Below are 19,690 nucleotides of genomic sequence, written 5' to 3' on the forward strand. Positions count from 1 at the left end.
CAATCAGCTAGTTGTGTGCTGTTATCTCACGTCACACCCTAGTCTATGAGTGCCCAGCTGTCTGTCGCCTGACCCCTCTACCTGCACCCCTAGCTAGCCCACAGATGGCTCCCCCCCCCACACACACGCCCCTCCCCCCCTCGCCCCCCCCAATCAGCTAGTTGTGTGCTGTTGTCTCATGTCACACCCTAGTCTATGAGTGCCCAGCTGTCTGTCGCCTGACCCCTCTACCTGCACCCCTAGCTAGCCAACAGATGGCTCCCCCCCCCACACACACACCCCTCCCCCCCTCGCCCCCCCCCCCAATCAGCTAGTTGTGTGCTGTTATCTCACGTCACACCCTAGTCTATGAGTGCCCAGCTGTCTGTCGCCTGACCCCTCTACCTGCACCCCTAGCTAGCCCACAGATGGCTCCCCCCCCCACACACACGCCCCTCCCCCCCTCGCCCCCCCCAATCAGCTAGTTGTGTGCTGTTGTCTCATGTCACACCCTAGTCTATGAGTGCCCAGCTGTCTGTCGCCTGACCCCTCTACCTGCACCCCTAGCTAGCCAACAGATGGCTCCCCCCCCCACACACACGCCCCTCCCCCCCTCGCCCCCCCCAATCAGCTAGTTGTGTGCTGTTATCTCACGTCACACCCTAGTCTATGAGTGCCCAGCTGTCTGTCGCCTGACCCCTCTACCTGCACCCCTAGCTAGCCCACAGATGGCTCCCCCCCCCCACACAACCACGCCCCTCCCCCCCTCGCCCCCTCCCCAATCAGCTAGTTGTGTGCTGTTATCTCACGTCACACTCTAGTCTATGAGTGCCCAGCTGTCTGTCGCCTGACCCCTCTACCTGCACCCCTAGCTAGCCCACAGATGGCTCCCCCCCCCACACACACGCCCCTCCCCCCCTCGCCCCCCCCCAAATCAGCTAGTTGTGTGCTGTTGTCTCACGTCACACCCTAGTCTATGAGTGCCCAGCTGTCTGTCGCCTGACCCCTCTACCTGCACCCCTAGCTAGCCAACAGATGGCTCCCCCCCCCCCACACACACGCCCCTCCCCCCCTCGCCCGCCCCCAATCAGCTAGTTGTGTGCTGTTATCTCACGTCACACCCTAGTCTATGAGTGCCCAGCTGTCTGTCGCCTGACCCCTCTACCTGCACCCCTAGCTAGCCAACAGATGGCTCCCCCCCCCCACACACACGCCCCTCCCCCCCTCGCCCCCCCCAATCAGCTAGTTGTGTGCTGTTGTCTCACGTCACACCCTAGTCTATGAGTGCCCAGCTGTCTGTCGCCTGACCCCTCTACCTGCACCCCTAGCTAGCCCACAGATGGCTCCCCCCCCACACACACGCCCCTCCCCCCCTCGCCCCCCCCAATCAGCTAGTTGTGTGCTGTTATCTCACGTCACACCCTAGTCTATGAGTGCCCAGCTGTCTGTCGCCTGACCCCTCTACCTGCACCCCTAGCTAGCCCACAGATGGCTCCCCCCCCCACACACACGCCCCTCCCCCCCTCGCCCCCCCCCCCAATCAGCTAGTTGTGTGCTGTTATCTCACGTCACACCCTAGTCTATGAGTGCCCAGCTGTCTGTCGCCTGACCCCTCTACCTGCACCCCTAGCTAGCCAACAGATGGCTCCCCCCCCCACACACACACCCCTCCCCCCCTCGCCCCCCCCCCAATCAGCTAGTTGTGTGCTGTTATCTCACGTCACACCCTAGTCTATGAGTGCCCAGCTGTCTGTCGCCTGACCCCTCTACCTGCACCCCTAGCTAGCCCACAGATGGCTCCCCCCCCCACACACACGCCCCTCCCCCCCTCGCCCCCCCCAATCAGCTAGTTGTGTGCTGTTGTCTCATGTCACACCCTAGTCTATGAGTGCCCAGCTGTCTGTCGCCTGACCCCTCTACCTGCACCCCTAGCTAGCCAACAGATGGCTCCCCCCCCACACACACGCCCCTCCCCCCCTCGCCCCCCCCCCAATCAGCTAGTTGTGTGCTGTTATCTCACGTCACACCCTAGTCTATGAGTGCCCAGCTGTCTGTCGCCTGACCCCTCTACCTGCACCCCTAGCTAGCCCACAGATGGCTCCCCCCCCCACACACACGCCCCTCCCCCCCTCGCCCCCCCCAATCAGCTAGTTGTGTGCTGTTGTCTCATGTCACACCCTAGTCTATGAGTGCCCAGCTGTCTGTCGCCTGACCCCTCTACCTGCACCCCTAGCTAGCCAACAGATGGCTCCCCCCCCCACACACACACCCCTCCCCCCCTCGCCCCCCCCCCCAATCAGCTAGTTGTGTGCTGTTATCTCACGTCACACCCTAGTCTATGAGTGCCCAGCTGTCTGTCGCCTGACCCCTCTACCTGCACCCCTAGCTAGCCCACAGATGGCTCCCCCCCCCACACACACGCCCCTCCCCCCCTCGCCCCCCCCAATCAGCTAGTTGTGTGCTGTTGTCTCATGTCACACCCTAGTCTATGAGTGCCCAGCTGTCTGTCGCCTGACCCCTCTACCTGCACCCCTAGCTAGCCAACAGATGGCTCCCCCCCCCACACACACGCCCCTCCCCCCCTCGCCCCCCCCAATCAGCTAGTTGTGTGCTGTTATCTCACGTCACACCCTAGTCTATGAGTGCCCAGCTGTCTGTCGCCTGACCCCTCTACCTGCACCCCTAGCTAGCCCACAGATGGCTCCCCCCCCCACACAACCACGCCCCTCCCCCCCTCGCCCCCTCCCCAATCAGCTAGTTGTGTGCTGTTATCTCACGTCACACCCTAGTCTATGAGTGCCCAGCTGTCTGTCGCCTGACCCCTCTACCTGCACCCCTAGCTAGCCCACAGATGGCTCCCCCCCCCCCCCCCACACACACGCCCCTCCCCCCTCGCCCCCCCCAATCAGCTAGTTGTGTGCTGTTGTCTCACGTCACACCCTAGTCTATGAGTGCCCAGCTGTCTGTCGCCTGACCCCTCTACCTGCACCCCTAGCTAGCCAACAGATGGCTCCCCCCCCACACACACGCCCCTCCCCCCCTCGCCCCCCCCAATCAGCTAGTTGTGTGCTGTTATCTCACGTCACACCCTAGTCTATGAGTGCCCAGCTGTCTGTCGCCTGACCCCTTTACCTGCACCCCTAGCTAGCCCACAGATGGCTCCCCCCCCACACACACACGCCCCTGCCCCCCTGGCCCCCCCCCAATCAGCTAGTTGTGTGCTGTTATCTCACGTCACACCCTAGTCTATGAGTGCCCAGCTGTCTGTCGCCTGACCCCTCTACCTGCACCCCTAGCTAGCCAACAGATGGCTCCCCCCCCCACACACACACGCCCCTCCCCCCCTCGCCCCCCCCCAATCAGCTAGTTGTGTGCTGTTGTCTCACGTCACAACCTAGTCTATGAGTGCCCAGCTGTCTGTCGCCTGACCCCTCTACCTGCACCCCTAGCTAGCCAACAGATGGCTCCCCCCCCCCACACACACGCCCCTCCCCCCCTCGCCCCCCCCAATCAGCTAGTTGTGTGCTGTTATCTCACGTCACACCCTAGTCTATGAGTGCCCAGCTCTCTGTCGCGTGACCCCTCTACCTGCACCCCTAGCTAGCCAACAGATGGCTCCCCCCCCCCACACACACACGCCCCTCCCCCCCTCGCCCCCCCCAATCAGCTAGTTGTGTGCTGTTATCTCACGTCACACCCTAGTCTATGAGTGCCCAGCTGTCTGTCGCCTGACCCCTCTACCTGCACCCCTAGCTAGCCCACAGATGGCTCCCCCCCCCACACACACACGCCCCTCCCCCCCTCGCCCCCCCCCCCCCCAATCAGCTAGTTGTGTGCTGTTATCTCACGTCACACCCTAGTCTATGAGTGCCCAGCTGTCTGTCGCCTGACCCCTCTACCTGCACCCCTAGCTAGCCCACAGATGGCTCCCCCCCCCCACACACACACGCCCCTCCCCCCCTCGCCCCCCCCCAATCAGCTAGTTGTGTGCTGTTGTCTCACGTCACACCCTAGTCTATGAGTGCCCAGCTGTCTGTCGCCTGACCCCTCTACCTGCACCCCTAGCTAGCCAACAGATGGCTCCCCCCCCCACACACACGCCCCTCCCCCCCTCGCCCCCCCCAATCAGCTAGTTGTGTGCTGTTATCTCACGTCACACCCTAGTCTATGAGTGCCCAGCTGTCTGTCGCCTGACCCCTCTACCTGCACCCCTAGCTAGCCCACAGATGGCTCCCCCCCCCACACACACGCCCCTCCCCCCTCGCCCCCCCCAATCAGCTAGTTGTGTGCTGTTGTCTCACGTCACACCCTAGTCTATGAGTGCCCAGCTGTCTGTCGCCTGACCCCTCTACCTGCACCCCTAGCTAGCCCACAGATGGCTCCCCCCCCCCCCACACACACACGCCCCTCCCCCCTCGCCCCCCCCCCCAATCAGCTAGTTGTGTGCTGTTGTCTCACGTCACACCCTAGTCTATGAGTGCCCAGCTGTCTGTCGCCTGACCCCTCTACCTGCACCCCTAGCTAGCCCACAGATGGCTCCCCCCCCCACACACACACGCCCCTCCCCCCCTCGCCCCCCCCCCCACCAAGCTAGTTGTGTGCTGTTATCTCACGTCACACCCTAGTCTATGAGTGCCCAGCTGTCTGTCGCCTGACCCCTCTACCTGCACCCCTAGCTAGCCCACAGATGGCTCCCCCCCCCACACACACACGCCCCTCCCCCCCTCGCCCCCCCCAATCAGCTAGTTGTGTGCTGTTGTCTCACGTCACACCCTAGTCTATGAGTGCCCAGCTGTCTGTCGCCTGACCCCTCTACCTGCACCCCTAGCTAGCCCACAGATGGCTCCCCTCCCCCCACACACACGCCCCTCCCCCCTCGCCCCCCCCAATCAGCTAGTTGTGTGCTGTTGTCTCATGTCACACCCTAGTCTATGAGTGCCCAGCTGTCTGTCGCCTGACCCCTCTACCTGCACCCCTAGCTAGCCCACAGATGACTCCCCCCCCCACACACACACGCCCCTCCCCCCCTCGCCCCCCCCCCCCAATCAGCTAGTTGTGTGCTGTTGTCTCACGTCACACCCTAGTCTATGAGTGCCCAGCTGTCTGTCGCCTGACCCCTCTACCTGCACCCCTAGCTAGCCCACAGATGGCTCCCCCCCACACACACACACGCCCCTCCCCCCCTCGCCCCCCCCCAATCAGCTAGTTGTGTGCTGTTATCTCACGTCACACCCTAGTCTATGAGTGCCCAGCTGTCTGTCGCCTGACCCCTCTACCTGCACCCCTAGCTAGCCCACAGATGGCTCCCCCCCCACACACACACGCCCCTCCCCCCCTCGCCCCCCCCCAATCAGCTAGTTGTGTGCTGTTATCTCACGTCACAACCTAGTCTATGAGTGCCCAGCTGTCTGTCGCCTGACCCCTCTACCTGCACCCCTAGCTAGCCCACAGATGGCTCCCCCCCCCACACACACGCCCCTCCCCCCTCGCCCCCCCCAATCAGCTAGTTGTGTGCTGTTGTCTCACGTCACACCCTAGTCTATGAGTGCCCAGCTGTCTGTCGCCTGACCCCTCTACCTGCACCCCTAGCTAGCCAACAGATGGCTCCCCACTCTCCCACGAGCCACTAAATGCTTCCCTCCAAACCCCTCCCTGCCTCCCATCTCTCTCCATCCCTCACATTGCCTCAGCCCACCCCATCCTACCCCACTCTAAAGCCCCACCTCACTCCAGAACACTCACCGTGGGCCAGTAAAGAGCTGGCAGTTGAGCGACCACAACATAAGGAGACATGCATGCGCATGTGTGTGTGTGTATGTGTGTGTGTGTGTGTGTGCGCGCGCGCGTGCATGTTTTCCCTACAGCTAGAAAAAGAAAGTGCATTCTGGAAGCTCGCCAACCAACGTACCTTTTAGTTTGGAAGGTAGAAGACGAAGTACTGGTGGAAGTAAAGCTGTGAGGACGGGTCGTGAGTTGTGCATGGATATCTCAGATGGTAGAGCACTTGCCCACGAAAGGCAAAGGTCCCAAGTTCGACTCTTGGTCCGGCACACAGTTTTAATCTGCCAGGAAGTTTCATATCAGTGCACACTCCACTGCACAGTGAAAATCTCATTCTACATACCTTTTGTTCGTGTGCCTATCGATGAGACAGTGCTTCTGCCTTTTGGTGAGTCATCTCCTTTATTCCTAAATAATTCGTAATTTTCAACAGAAATTTTCCGTACGTTATTATTGCATCCTACATTACAATATGCAATTTCCACAATATGTGGTCATCTGTGAATATAATGGGGGTAACAACTGTAGAAGACCAAAAACTGACTGCAGTAAGCAAGTTCAAGTTATTGTACGCTGCAGTAGTTATGCAGAGGTGAAGAGGGTCACACAGGATAGGCTAGCATGGGCAACTCCATGAAACCAATCTTCAGATGGAAGATCACAACAATAAAAACATTTGATTCAGCATACACCAGACTCCAAACAGCGTACACAACCTGTATGCTCAGAAACACAGAAAATCATATTGGTTCCATCAGCAGGAAACTTCAGCCCGTATTTGTTATGGAACACTGCGGCGATTTTGTTCATTAATAAAACCCAAAACTGGGGAGTAATAAGAGAGTATTGTTGTAACTTCTTATCAACCTGGTTACCAAAATACATATTAAGAAGACTGGTAAAGTGTTATTTTAAAGGGGTCACTCCAAAGCGCCACGAAAGTATTTGAGCAATGTATAAAATTAGAGAATCAGTGCACAATATTGAAAGCCTATCTACATTATCTATATCTGCATGACTAGTCTGTAATTCACAATTAAATGCTGGCAGAGGGTTCAGAGAACCACCCTCAACCTATTTATCTACCATTCCACTCCCCTACAGCATTTGAGGAAAAACAAACACTTCAATATTTCCGTACAAGCTCTGATTTCTCTTATTTTATTACAATGATCATTTCTCCCTACGTAAGAGGGCTCTAACAAAATATTTTCACATTCGGAGGAGAAAGTTGATGATTGAAATTTTAAGAACCTGCTCCAGCAAAATGCTTTTGCTTTAATGACTGCCACCCCAATTCACATGCGATATCTGTGGCATGCACTTTCCTGTTGCCCAATAATACAAAATGAGCTGCCCTTCTTTTAAATGATGTCCTCTGTCAGTCCTATCTGGTAAGGATCCCACACCATGCAGAATACTCCAAAAGAGGACAGACAAGTATAGTTGTAGATAGTCTCTTTAGTAATCCTAATCTTCTAAATGTTTTACTATTAAATCACAGTCTTTTGTTTGCTTTCCCACCGCATTATCTATGTGAGCATTCCAATTTAAGTTATTTGTAAATGTAATTCCTAAGTATTCAGTAGACTTCACACCCTTTAGATCTGCGTGAATTATCATGTAACCAAAATTTAGTAGATGCCTTTTACTACTCATGCGGATGACATAACAATTTTTATTATTTAAGGTCAGTTACCACTTTTTGCATCATATGGATAGGTAGCCTAAATCATTTTGCAGTTCATTTTGATCATCTGATCACTTTACAAGACAGTAAATGATTTGCAAGACTGTAAATGATAGCATCATCTGCAAACAATCTAAGAGGACTGCTCAGATTCTCTCTTAAAGTGTTAATGTAGATCGGCAACAGCAGGTGGTCTATAACACTTCCTTGAGGAATGTCAGATATCACTTCTGTTTTACTTGACGATTTTCCATCAATTACTATGAACTGTGACCTTTCTGACAGGAAACCACACATCCAGTTGCACAACTGAGACAATACTCCATAGGCACACAATATGATTAGAAAATGCTTGTGAGGAACTGTTTCAAAATGTCTTCTGGAAATCTACAAATATGGAATCAATTTGAGATCCCCAGTCAACAGCACTTATTACTTTGTGTGACTAAAGAGCTAGCTGTGTTTTAAAAGGTCGATATTTCTGAATCTATCTTGGCTATTTATCAATGAATCATTATCTTTGAGATAATTCATAATATTCAAACACAATATATGTTCCAAAATCCTAATGCAAATCAACATTAGTGATATGAGTCTGTTATTTAGTAGATTACTCCTCTTTTCTTTCTTGAGCATTGGTGTGACCTGAGCAACTTTTTAGTCTCTAGGTATGGATCTTTATCAAATGAGCGGCTATATATGATTTCTAATGGAGCTATTGTATCAGCATTCTCTGAAAGAAACATAACTGCTTTATTACACTGAGGAGAGCTACTACTAAGTTACTCACAGTTGCGGTTGTTCTTGATTTGAATACTGCAATATTTACTTTGTTGTCTTTGGTGAAGAAATTTCAGAAATCCGTGTTTAGTAACCCTGCTTTAGTAGCACTGTCATCAGTAACATTACCACAGCTATTGCGCAGTGAAGGTATTGGTTGTGTCTTGCCATTGGTGTACTACACATGCAACCAGAACCTCTTTGGATTTTCTTCCAGATTTCAAAACGAAGTTTCACTATGGGAACTATTAAACACATCTTGCACTGAAACCCACCCTAAGTTTCGAGCTTCAGTAAAACATCGCTAATCTTGGAGATTTTGCATTCTTTTAAATTTTGACATGCTTTTTTTCATTGCTTCTGCAGCTGAGTTTTGACATATTTTGTGCACCACCCTTTTAATTTATTTGGTATCCTTTCAATTTATTTGGTATGTATCTCTTAATTGATGTCGATACTATTTCTCTGAATTTAAACCATGTCTGGTCTACACTTACATAGTCAGACTAGAAGGAGTAGAGACTTAGGACCGTCTCCTTGGAAGGCATCAAGTTAATTTTTATCTGCTTTCTCATTAAATGCCCTGTTGTGTAGGGCTGAAAATTAATAGAGATAAGGCAAACAGAATGTGCAAAGTAAGTGGAAATTACTCGTCTCTTCCCCGATTACAGTGCAATAGAAGATACTACAAGATGTTGACAGATTTCCATATCTCGGTAGCTTTATATGTAATAATGAGGTCACAGGTGCAGAAATCACCAGCAGAACTGGAAAATCAGTCCATATGGCAATTAGGTCTGTAATATGTCAACAAAGCTTTGACTGTACTCCTTTATCGTTTATATGTGTGAGACTTGGAAAAAGTCAGTAAAATCAGCACACAGTCTCCATATTTTTCACCAACAATGCTAGAGATGAATTCTGAAGATGTTAACCCAACCAAGTTACAAACGATGAAGTGCTGAGAATACGAGGTCTACACAGCCTGTTGAAAGAAGACTGAAGATTGGAGGTTATGTTCTACGCATGTAAGGTGGAAGAATCCCAAAATCAACACTGTTGTGGAAATCAATGGACAGATAGAGATGTACAGGAAGACCTTTTAACACCTGGAACTTTTGCAAAGAATCTTCAATGCATGGACACAAACTTGGAGGAAGGTGAGAACTTGGCAGCTGATCGAGTGAACTAGTGGAAACCAGTTCCTTGTATGGTACACAGCAAATCTGAGTCAGTAAGTAAGTAAAGTAAGTACAACTGGGGATTTTGCAAAACTGTTGGATGATCGATATTATTGTCTAGATTTGACACTGTTGGACTTCTACCTTTTCCTTGATGTGTATTCTTCAAATTGTGAATTTTATGAGAAAGCTGATAGGTACTTACCAATCAACCTTCCCTCACACGAACTGACATTGTCTCTTTATAAATTCTACTGTGCTAACAATTATCTACTGAGAATCCTCGACTAGGTCTCCGCAGCTCAAATGAGCCAGTTTCTTTTAAATTTCTGTCTTTGGCTATAATTGTCTTCCAAGTATGGTGACACAACATCCTGTCGTGAAACTTTTGCCTTTACACTTGTTTACTTTTCTGGACACTGCCTTTTTCTGCACTGTGCACTAAATACACTATGTGAGTAACGCCCAATCTCCAACAACCAATCGTGAACTGTAAACAGTTGTAAACTCTACCAGGGCACATAACAAACAATTAACATTTGTGTTTTAGTGTTCTAAGCTGTGAGGTCATCAGCGGACAAATAATTTAGTACCTATTCCTGGACAGCCGGAGTGGCCGTGCGGTTCTAGGCGCTACAGTCTGGAACCGAGTGACCGCTACGTTCGCAGGTTCGAATCCTGCCTCGGGCATGGATGTGTGTGATGTCCTTAGGTTAGTTAGGTTTAATTAGTTCTAACTTCTAGGCGACTGATGACCTCAGAAGTTAAGTCGCATAGTGCTCAGAGCCATTTGAACCTATTCCTGACGTGCTGTTGTTTGGAACAACAACTGACATGACCCAAAATATTACTTTCTTTTATTATAGCTTCACTTTTATTTTGTCTAATGATTACTAATTTCAGTATCAAATTCCATCATCAAGCCACTATATGATCAGAAAGCATAGTGTATCGTTAAAATATTGTTTAATAAACAAATTACCATTACATCATCATTCCTTAAAGTAATGTCCAAAGTGGAAGGACAGATGATTAATTTTGAGTATATACAAACGTCAGAGTACTGAACCGGATATGAAAGAAGGAAGCCGGCCGAAGTGGCCGTGCGGTTAAAAGGCGCTGCAGTCTGGAACCGCAAGACCGCTACGGTCGCAGGTTCGAATCCTGCCTCGGGCATGGATGTTTGTGATGTCCTTAGGTTAGTTAGGTTTAACTAGTTCTGCGTTCTAGGGGACTAATGACCTCAGCAGTTGAGTCCCATAGTGCTCAGAGCCATTTGAACCATTTTGAAAGAAGGAAAACCAGAAGGGCAGTGAGAGACGGGTGCCTTCTATCACCTTACTTCCTTAATATGTTCATCAAGGAAGTAATAACAACAACAAAGAAATGATGACAAGAATCAAAAGGTAATTTCTGGAATACTCCAAGGAAATGTGACAGGACCATTACATTTACAATGTATATAAATGATCCAGTAGAAAGTGTCAGAGGCTCCTTAATATTGTTCACAGGTACTACACTTGTCCATCAGAAAGTAGCAACAACAGAAGACAGTATCAATTTGCACAATGACCTGCAGAGGATTGGTGAATGATGCAGGCTCTGGCAGTTGACCCTGCACATAAATAAATGTAACATATCACACACACACACACACACACACACACACAGGAAAAGAAATCCAACACTGTACAACTACACTATTAATGACAAATTGCTGGAAACAGAATCTACCGTAAAATATCTAGAAGTAACTATCCAGAGCAACCTTAAAGTGGAATGACCACATAAAACAGCAATAGAAAAGCAGATGCCAGACTAAGATTCACAGGAAGAATCTTAAGTGAATGTAAATAACCTGTGTCCTTACCCAGTAGGACTGACAGAAGAGAGAAAGAAGATCCAACGAAGTGCGGAGTGTTTTGTCACAGGATCATTTAGTCACCGTGAGATCATTACAGAGATGCTCAGCAACTCCAGTGGTAGATGCCATAAGAGAGCAGTTGTGCATCACGGAAAGATTTACTACCCAAATTTCGAGAGAGTAGTTTCCGAGAAGAGTCTGACAACATAATAGTTTCTCTCATATACAATTCACGAAATGATCACGAGAAGAAAATTTGAGAAGTTAGAGATAATACAGAAGCGTACTGACAGTCATTCTTCCCAAGCACTGTTCACAAGTGGAACAAGGCAGAGGGGATCAGTTGGTGGCATGAGACGTACCCCCTGCCACACACAGTTAGGTGGTTTTTGGAGCATGATGTCAATATGGAAACTTAATTGCAGGCATATACACTGCAGATTGACGACATTGGAATAGTAAATCAGAGTAGGAACTAAATAAAATGTTTCAGGCCTTAAATCAAGAAATGGTAAAACTAAAGCTAAAAATGAATACAAAGAAGACAAAAGTTATAGCTACAGACAAGAAAGGAGGTGGAGGTAGGACTGACACAAGAACAGGCAATGAGCAACTCAAGAAAGGAACTGAAATTCACTATCTCAGTAGCATTTTGCAAGAAAACAATCAATATTTCAAGGCATTCAAGAAAAGAATAGCACAGGTGAAGAGTTCCTTCCAAAATAAGAAGAAGCTGCAACTGAATAAACATATCAGCTTCCACATTAAGAAAATATTTGTAAAGACCTTTGTGTGGAGTGTTCTGACACACAGATGCAAAATCTGTACATTAGAAAAGCCAAAGGAAGCTCGCCTCAAACCTGCTGAAATGTGGTTCTGGAGGAGAAGTACAAGAACTAGCTGCATTGACAGAAAAATTAAAGGAAATAGGAGAGAAGAAAGAACCACTGAAAGTTATAGGCCAGGGCAAAGCAAAATACACTGAACACTTAACTGGAGACGATAATCTTTTAAAAAACATTTCTGAAGGCAAGATCGTAGGTAAGAAAACAAGGGGATGACTGAGAACATCCTACTTAAACAATATGATCAATGAATGGGATTTTCTTCACACATGGAGATGAAGACAACTGCTGAAGAGAGGAAGCTGTGGCTGCAGAGACAAGGTTTAACCTTTTGGAAGAGTAAGGACAAACTAATACAAAATATGATTCTGCATGGAATAAATGACAACTTCTTGTGTGCAGTCATCAAGTCACTTACCCCAGTAGGTGTCTTATCTACTAAAAGTAAAGGTCACTGTTGTGCTTTCAATAGATGTGAACTGCACCCTGAAAATGGTATGTCTAGTTTGCAGTTGTACAGAAGCTTTTTATTTTGCAAAATGGTTCGAATGGCTCTAAGCACTATGGGACTTAACATCTGAGGTCATCAGTCCCCCAGACTTAGAACTACTTAAACCTAACTAACCTAAGGACATCCCTGCCTGAGGCAGGATTCGAACCCGTGACCGTAGCAGCAGCACGGTTCCGGACTGAAGTGCCTAGAACCGCTCGGCCACAGTGGTCAGCTTTTATTTTGCAACGAAATTTTTGATAATAAGATGAACTGATGCTGGTACTTGCTACTGAAACCAGTAGTACTTAGACACAACAAAAGTGTGACTACAGAATTAAGAATAATTTTTCAAAACAATAGAGTATTTTTTTCAAAACAACACCACAATAGAGGAAACTTATTTTAAACTAAAGACACAAAAGAAAAAAAGAGAAACTGTAAAGATCTTGAGTCTCATAAGACTCTCTTGGGAGGAAAATATAAGATATTTAATTGGTAAACTTGCAAGGCATACTTTTTTATGTTGTATAAACTACGAAACCGCATCGTCAGCTAAAATTTACTTCTTCTGTCTTAATATACCTTCCTTCACTTACAACTGCAGTGTGGAGACAGGGGTGAGGGTGGGAGCGGGGATGGGGGCGAGGGTGAGGGCGTACTGCTTTAAAATGGTGATACTTGTATTGATATTCTTAACAACAGATTTATATCTTTTGCTTATGAAAGTCTGCATGCGATGACAGCTGCACTAGTAATACCTTCACAGGGTCGTATTCAAGTTGCAAGGCTAGATCTATGCCAGCCATGACACGCTCCCAGCCTTTCCTCCTCGTGATCTGGTTGTAGCGTTGGGACTGCAGGGTGTCTAAGCTGATGTTCAGACCGTCAAGCCCTGCCCTCTGCAAGGCAACCAGCTGTCTTGTCAACATGAGGCCATCGGTTGTCATTAAGACACTTTCGAGGTCTTTTATTTTCTTCAAGGCACCTGTGAAACAGCAAATTATTCTAAAGAAACTGAAACAAATGATTTGTAACATTGCTGCTGCATATGAAACAAAACTCCAGTTGATAAATTGAAAATACAAATTCCTTAAAAGTTAACTGTACATTTGCCCTAATACAAAGAGATAAGAAGGGTTAATAAACTGAAATTCACTATCTCAAACTGCGAGGTGCCTTGTTTCCAGTAGAACAATTACCCAAAGGAAAAAAGGAAACAAAGAAGACGTACGGCAACAATAGGAGAAAGGAAGAACCAGAAGAACGACAGGAGGACAACAAACACTACAATGGACAAAACAGGACGAGATAAACACAGAGACGCAAGAAACAGGGAGAAGAGATTAAAAACAAGAAAGCAGATTACCATGGCTGGTTGACCATGAGAATAAAAGAGAAGCGAAACACATTAAAACCTCCCCCCTAAATGCCCTAGGGGACAAAGGACATGCGCTAAAACTCAGATCAAATGATAAAACCCACGCTCACGAATAAAACGTAAAACTAAAGCTGGTGTTGAGGCACTGTCGCCCGACACACCGAAAGCAGGGTGCTGGGAAAGTTAAAAGTCCGCCGCAGGGCGGCTAAAAGTGGGCAGTCCAGCAAGAGGTGGACGACTGTCATTTGGGAGCCACAGCGACACTGAGGTGGGTCCTCGCGACGGAGGAGGTAACCATGGGTTAGCCAAGTATGGCCAATGCGCAGCCAACAAACGACAACTGTTTCCCTGCGAGATGCCCGCAGGGAAGACTTCCACACATTCGCAATCTCCGTAATGACACGCAGTCTGTTGTGCATACTGTTATGCCACTCCGTCTCCCAAAGCCGAAAAACCTTGCGGCATAAAACAGAGCGCAAGTCAGTTTCAGAGGTGCCCGTCTCCAGGAGCGGTTTCCGCGTAGCCTGTCTGGCCAGCCTGTCAGCAAGTTCGTTGCCTGGGATTCCGACGTGTCCTGGGGTCCACACAAACACGACTGAACGACTGGACCGTTCCAGGGCAGCGTCCCCCTGAATAGGTCAGGCGTGCACTACACGCCGAAAGCGGCTACAAGGGTAGCGGAGTACGTGTGAACTGCACATGGGGGTTTTTTAGGTTAGAGAATTCCCTCCCTAGGCCCGACAAGACGCCTCCTGAGTCGCGGCAAGGTAGGAGTAGGCTAAATGCAACAGGGAATAACAATATTAATGTGCTAATAGTAAACTGCAGGAGCGTCTATAGAAAGGTCCCAGAACTGCTCTCATTAATAAACGGCCACAATACCCACATAGTACTAGGGACAGAAAGTTGGCTGAAACCAAACGTAAACAGTAATGAAATCCTAAACTCAGATTGCAATGTATACCGCAGAGACAGGCTGGACAGTGAAGGGGGAGGCATGTTTATAGCGATAAGAAGTGCAATAGTATCGAAGGAAATTGACGGAGATCCGAAATGTGAAATGATTTGGGTGAAGGTCACGGTTAAAGCAGGCTCAGACATGGTAATTGGATGTCTCTATAGGCCCCCTGGCTCAGCGGCTGTTGTGGCTGAGCACCTAAAGGATAATTTGGAAAATATTTCGAGTAGATTTACCCACCATGTTATAGTTCTGGGTGGAGATTTTAATTCGCCGGGTATAGACTGGGAGACTCAAACGTTCATAACGGGTGGCAGGGACAAAGAAATCAGCGTTTTTTTTAAGTGCTTTATATGAAAACTACCTTGAGCAGTTAAACAGAGAACCGACTCGTGGCGATAACATATTAGACCTTCTGGTGACAAACAGTCCTGAACTATCTGAAACAACGCAGAACAGGGAATCAGCGATCATAAAGCGGTTACTGCATCGATGATTTCAGCCGTAAATAGAAATATTAAAAAAGGTAGGAAGATTTTTCTGTTTAGCAAAAGTGACAAAAAGCAGATTACAGAGTACCTGACGGCTCAACACAAAAGTTTTGTTTTAAGTACAGATAGTGTTGAGGATCAGTGGACAAAGTTCAAAACCATCGTACAATATGCGTTAGATGAGTGTGCGCCAAGCAAGATCGTAAGAGATGGAAAAGAGCCACCGTGGTACAACAATCGAGTTAGAAAACTGCTGCGGAAGCAAAGGGAACTTCACAGCAAACATAAACATAGCCAAAGCCTTGCAGACAAACAAAAATTACGCGAAGCGAAATGTAGTATGAGGAGGGCTATGCGAGAGGCGTTCAATGAATTCGAAAGTAACGTTCTATGTACTGACTTGGCAGAAAATCCTAAGAACTTTTGGTTTTATGTCAAAGCGGTAGGTGGATCAAAAGAAAATGACCAGACACTCTGTGACCAAAATGGTAGTGAAACAGAGGATGACAGACTAAAGGCCGAAATACTAAATGTCTTTTTCCAAAGCTGTTTCACAGAGGAAGACTGCACTGTAGTTCCTTCTCTAGATTGTCGCACAGATGACAAAATGGTAGATATCGAAATGGACGACAGAGGGATAGAGAAACAAAATTGCTCAAAAGAGGAAAGGCCGCTGGACCTGATGGGATACCAGTTCGATTTTACACAGAGTACGCGAAGCAACTTGCCCCCCTTCTTGCAGCGGTGTACCGTAGGTCTCTAGAAGAGCGTAGCGTTCCAAAGGATTGGAAAAGGGCACAGGTCATCCCCGTTTTCAAGAAGGGACGTCGAACAGATGTGCAGAACTATAGACCTATATCTCTAACGTCGATCAGTTGTAGAATTTTGGAACACGTATTATGTTCGAGTATAATGACTTTTCTGGAGACTAGAAATCTACTCTGTAGGAATCAGCATGGGTTTCGAAAAAGACGGTCGTGTGAAACCCAGCTCGCGCTATTCGTCCACGAGACTCAGAGGGCCATAGACACGGGTTCACAGGTAGATGCCGTGTTTCTTGACTTCCGCAAGGCGTTCGATACAGTTCCCCACAGTCGTTTAATGAACAAAGTAAGAGCATATGGACTATCAGACCAATTGTGTGATTGGATTGAAGAGTTCCTAGATAACAGAGGGCAGCATGTCATTCTCAATGGAGAGAAGTCTTCCGAAGTAAGAGTGATTTCAGGTGTGCCGCAGGGGAGTGTCGTAGGACCGTTGCTATTCACAATATATATAAATGATCTTGTGGATAACATCGGAACTTCACTGAGGCTTTTTGCAGATGATGCTGTGGTGTATCGAGAGGTTGTAAAAATGGAAAATTGTACTGAAATGCAGGAGGATCTGCAACGAATTGACGCATGGTGCAGGGAATCGCAAGTGAATTTCAATGTGGACAAGTGTAATGTGCTGCGAATACATAGAAAGGTAGATCCCTTATCATTTAGCTACTATATAGCAGGTCAGCAACTGGAAGCATTTAATTCCATAAATTATCTGGGAGTAAGCATTTGGAATGATTTAAAATGGAATGATCATACAAAGTTGATCGTCGGTAAAGCAGATGCCAGACTGAGATTCATTGGAAGAATCCTAAGGAAATGTAATCCGAAAACAAAGGAAGTAGGTTACAGTACGCTTGTTCGCCCACTGCTTGAATACTGCTCAGCAGTGTGGGATCCGTACCAGATAGGGTTGATAGAAGAGATAGAGAAGATCCAACAGAGAGCAGCGCGCTTTGTTACAGGATCATTCAGTAATCGCGAAAGCGTTACGGAGATGATAAACTCCGCTGGAAGACTCTGCAGGAGAGACGCTCAATAGCTCGGTACGGGCTTTTGTTAAAGTTTCGAGAACATACCTTCACCGAGGAGTCAAGCAGTATATTGCTCCCTCCTACGTATATCTCGCGAAGAGACCATGAGGATAAAATCAGAGAGATTAGAGACCACACAGACGCATACCGACAATCCTTCTTTCCACGAACAATACGAGACTGGAATAGAAGGGAGAACCGATAGAGGTATTCAAGGTACCCTCCGCCACACACCGTCAGGTGGCTTGCGGAGTATGGATGTAGATGTAGATGGACTCCTGGATATTCGCTACCAAAGAATGGCGTGGGTAGCACTGGTTGATAGCTTGTAAGTTGCTCACGGAGTCCTAACAGAGAAGAAACGACTCTTCAGAACAGGAACCGATGTACTGAAGTGCACGGGATATGGCCACAAGCTGTGCAGCCAGCGGGCAAGGAATGCTGTTCAATATGGCCTCTGTGGACATAGGCGAAGCCAGCATTACCATCAGTCATCGAGCCGTCGGTGTAAACAACTTCAGACCCGCGGAACACTTCGACAATCGAGAGGAAGTAACAGCGGAGAGCGGTGGGCTTAACGGAGTCCTTAGGCCCAGACGAAGCTTCGGCCGACGTGTATACCATGGAGGTGTACGTGAATGGACCTCAAGTAGAGGTGGTAAAGGGAAGGACTTCAGTTCGGAGCGAAGGGACAGCACGAGAACCGCAATCGTGAGCCCTGCCCTGGGCCGCCGAAGCGGAAGATGAACTGCCGCTAGTGGGAAAAGGAAACGGTAATTTGGATGCTCAGGAGAACTATGAATATGTGCAACATAAGTGGGAAGCAGTTGCACACGTCGGATCCGCAATGGAGGGACTCCAGCCTCCACCAGGGCACCGGTCACCGGACTCGTTCTAAAAGCTCCCTTCGCTCGGCGAACGCCACAGTGGTGCACTGGGTCGAGTAAACGCAACGCTGAGGGCGCCGCCGAACTGTAAACCAGGATCCCACGGTCAAGGCGGGATTGAACAAGGGCTCTGTAGAGCTGCAGCAGCCTAGAGCGATCTGCCCCCCAGTAGGTGTTGCCCAGGCAGCGGAGAGCACTGGGATGCTGCCAGCACTCCCGCTTAAGCTGACGAAGGTGAGGTAGCCAGAACACGCTGAAGGATGCACCAAGTTCATGGGGTGTGTGATACTTGTTGACTAGCTTTTTATCTATGGTGTCAGCAACGAGTTTACAAGATTCTGAAAAAATTAAAGCCGTACACCTGAGTATTGTCTTTGTAGGAATTGTGAATGTCATACGCATTCACTTCACTTATGCCCAACATTCGGAAGAATAATGCCACTGGCCGTCATTGGAAGAGTCCACTCAATGTTTCGAAACTGTCGTTCTATTTTGTTCCTTCCTTCGCTTTTCTTTCGTTCCCGCATTATGGCTCTCGATGTTAAGTTTCGTGACTGCCTGAGTTCGATACTGACATAACTAAACTCAACATCGAAAATCCTCACATGCTGTTAGCTACTGTTGATATTCTGCACGTCAATCGGGGGAAGCAGGCTTCGAGGTTTAATGACCTCGAAAAGTTGGCTGGTTATGCTTTCTCGTGAGTCTCTTATTAAATTAACTTGCCTTTTGATAAAAAGTGCAGAGGCTTTATCCGTTATATCAGTTGATCCTAGTCCACCATTTTTAGGATCGTAAATGGCTACTTTAGCAGGTACTCTGAACACTTCACCTCTCCACAAAAAGTTTGTGATTTTGGACATTATTCTCCTCGCTATCATTCTCGGTATTGGAAACAGCTGGGCAGTATAATAAGCTTTAGCAAGGATGCATGAGTTGATATACTGTGTGCCGGCCGAAGTGGCCGTGCGGTTAAAGGCGCTGCAGTCTGGAACCGCAAGGCCGCTACGGTCGCAGGTTCGAATCCTGCCTCGGGCATGGATGTTTGTGATGTCCTTAGGTTAGTTAGGTTTAACTAGTTCTAAGTTCTAGGGGACTAATGACCTCAGCAGTTGAGTCCCATAGTGCTCAGAGCCATTTGAACCATTTGATATACTGTGTTCTTTGAACTTGGTTCATACATCGAGTTAAATTCTCTATAATGGCTCCTTGCACTTTATCTGCTGCAACGTCCCAATTTAAAGCCGTCATTTTCATAGGGCATGCTGTCAGGGCGATCCCAAGTGTTTTATGTTGTCGGACTAATTTTGCCCACTCGACGTTGATATTATCAAAACCTCTGAGATTTAAGATCTTACTTTTCTCCGTTTGCATTGGCTCCAGATGCTCTACAGTACGAATCAATCACTGTTGCTAGCGTGGTTACTCGTCATTGTTCCTTATAATGAGCCCTATATCGTCAGCATAGGCTCTTATAACTGTTCTATTTCCTGATAATGTTAAGC

At 48.2% G+C, this 19,690-nt stretch overlaps 1 protein-coding gene across 1 annotated transcript in view; it reads right to left on the reverse strand.

Moving 5' to 3' along the window:
• LOC126214995 (molybdenum cofactor biosynthesis protein 1-like) overlaps nucleotides 1–19,690 on the reverse strand; it is a 55,501-nt gene that overhangs the window by 23,149 nt on the left and 12,662 nt on the right. The window contains 1 exon segment of the mRNA XM_049941624.1: nucleotides 13,372–13,598. Coding sequence (XP_049797581.1) covers nucleotides 13,372–13,598 — 227 coding nt within the window.

The sequence above is a fragment of the Schistocerca nitens genome, chromosome 12, assembly GCF_023898315.1.
Source record: "Schistocerca nitens isolate TAMUIC-IGC-003100 chromosome 12, iqSchNite1.1, whole genome shotgun sequence".
Taxonomy (NCBI): domain Eukaryota; kingdom Metazoa; phylum Arthropoda; class Insecta; order Orthoptera; family Acrididae; genus Schistocerca; species Schistocerca nitens.